The following is a 326-nucleotide window of genomic DNA, read 5'->3' on the forward strand; positions in this document are numbered from 1 at the left end:
GGGACCCCGGGCTCCCCTGCCCCCGTTCCGCCGGTGAGTGCAGGCTGCTTGGTTCTGCTGGGTGGGCCTGTGACCCCGTGACCTGCCCGCCTCTCCACAGACACCGTCCGTGACACCACGGCGGCGCAGCAGGCCCTGCTGGTGGCCAAGAATGTGGATCTGTTTCCGCAAAACCAGGAGCGCTTCAGCGACGGGCACATCGACGTGTGGTGGATCGTGCATGACGGGGGTCTGCTTATGCTGCTGCCTTTCCTGCTGCGGCAGCACAAGGTGAGGGCGGGGGTCACGTAGGGGGCGGGGTCACGGGGAGGGGGGCCACACGGGGG

General features: G+C 68.7%; 1 protein-coding gene across 1 annotated transcript in view; it reads left to right on the plus strand.

Annotated features, from left to right (window-relative positions):
* SLC12A7 (solute carrier family 12 member 7) overlaps window positions 1-326 on the plus strand; it is a 27,272-nt gene that overhangs the window by 19,343 nt on the left and 7,603 nt on the right. The window contains 1 exon segment of the mRNA XM_007471911.1: window positions 101-270. Within this exon segment, the coding sequence (XP_007471973.1) occupies window positions 101-270 (170 nt within the window).

The sequence above is a fragment of the Lipotes vexillifer genome, unplaced genomic scaffold, assembly GCF_000442215.2.
Source record: "Lipotes vexillifer unplaced genomic scaffold, Lipotes_vexillifer_v1.1 scaffold1063, whole genome shotgun sequence".
In the NCBI taxonomy this organism is placed as follows: domain Eukaryota; kingdom Metazoa; phylum Chordata; class Mammalia; order Artiodactyla; family Lipotidae; genus Lipotes; species Lipotes vexillifer.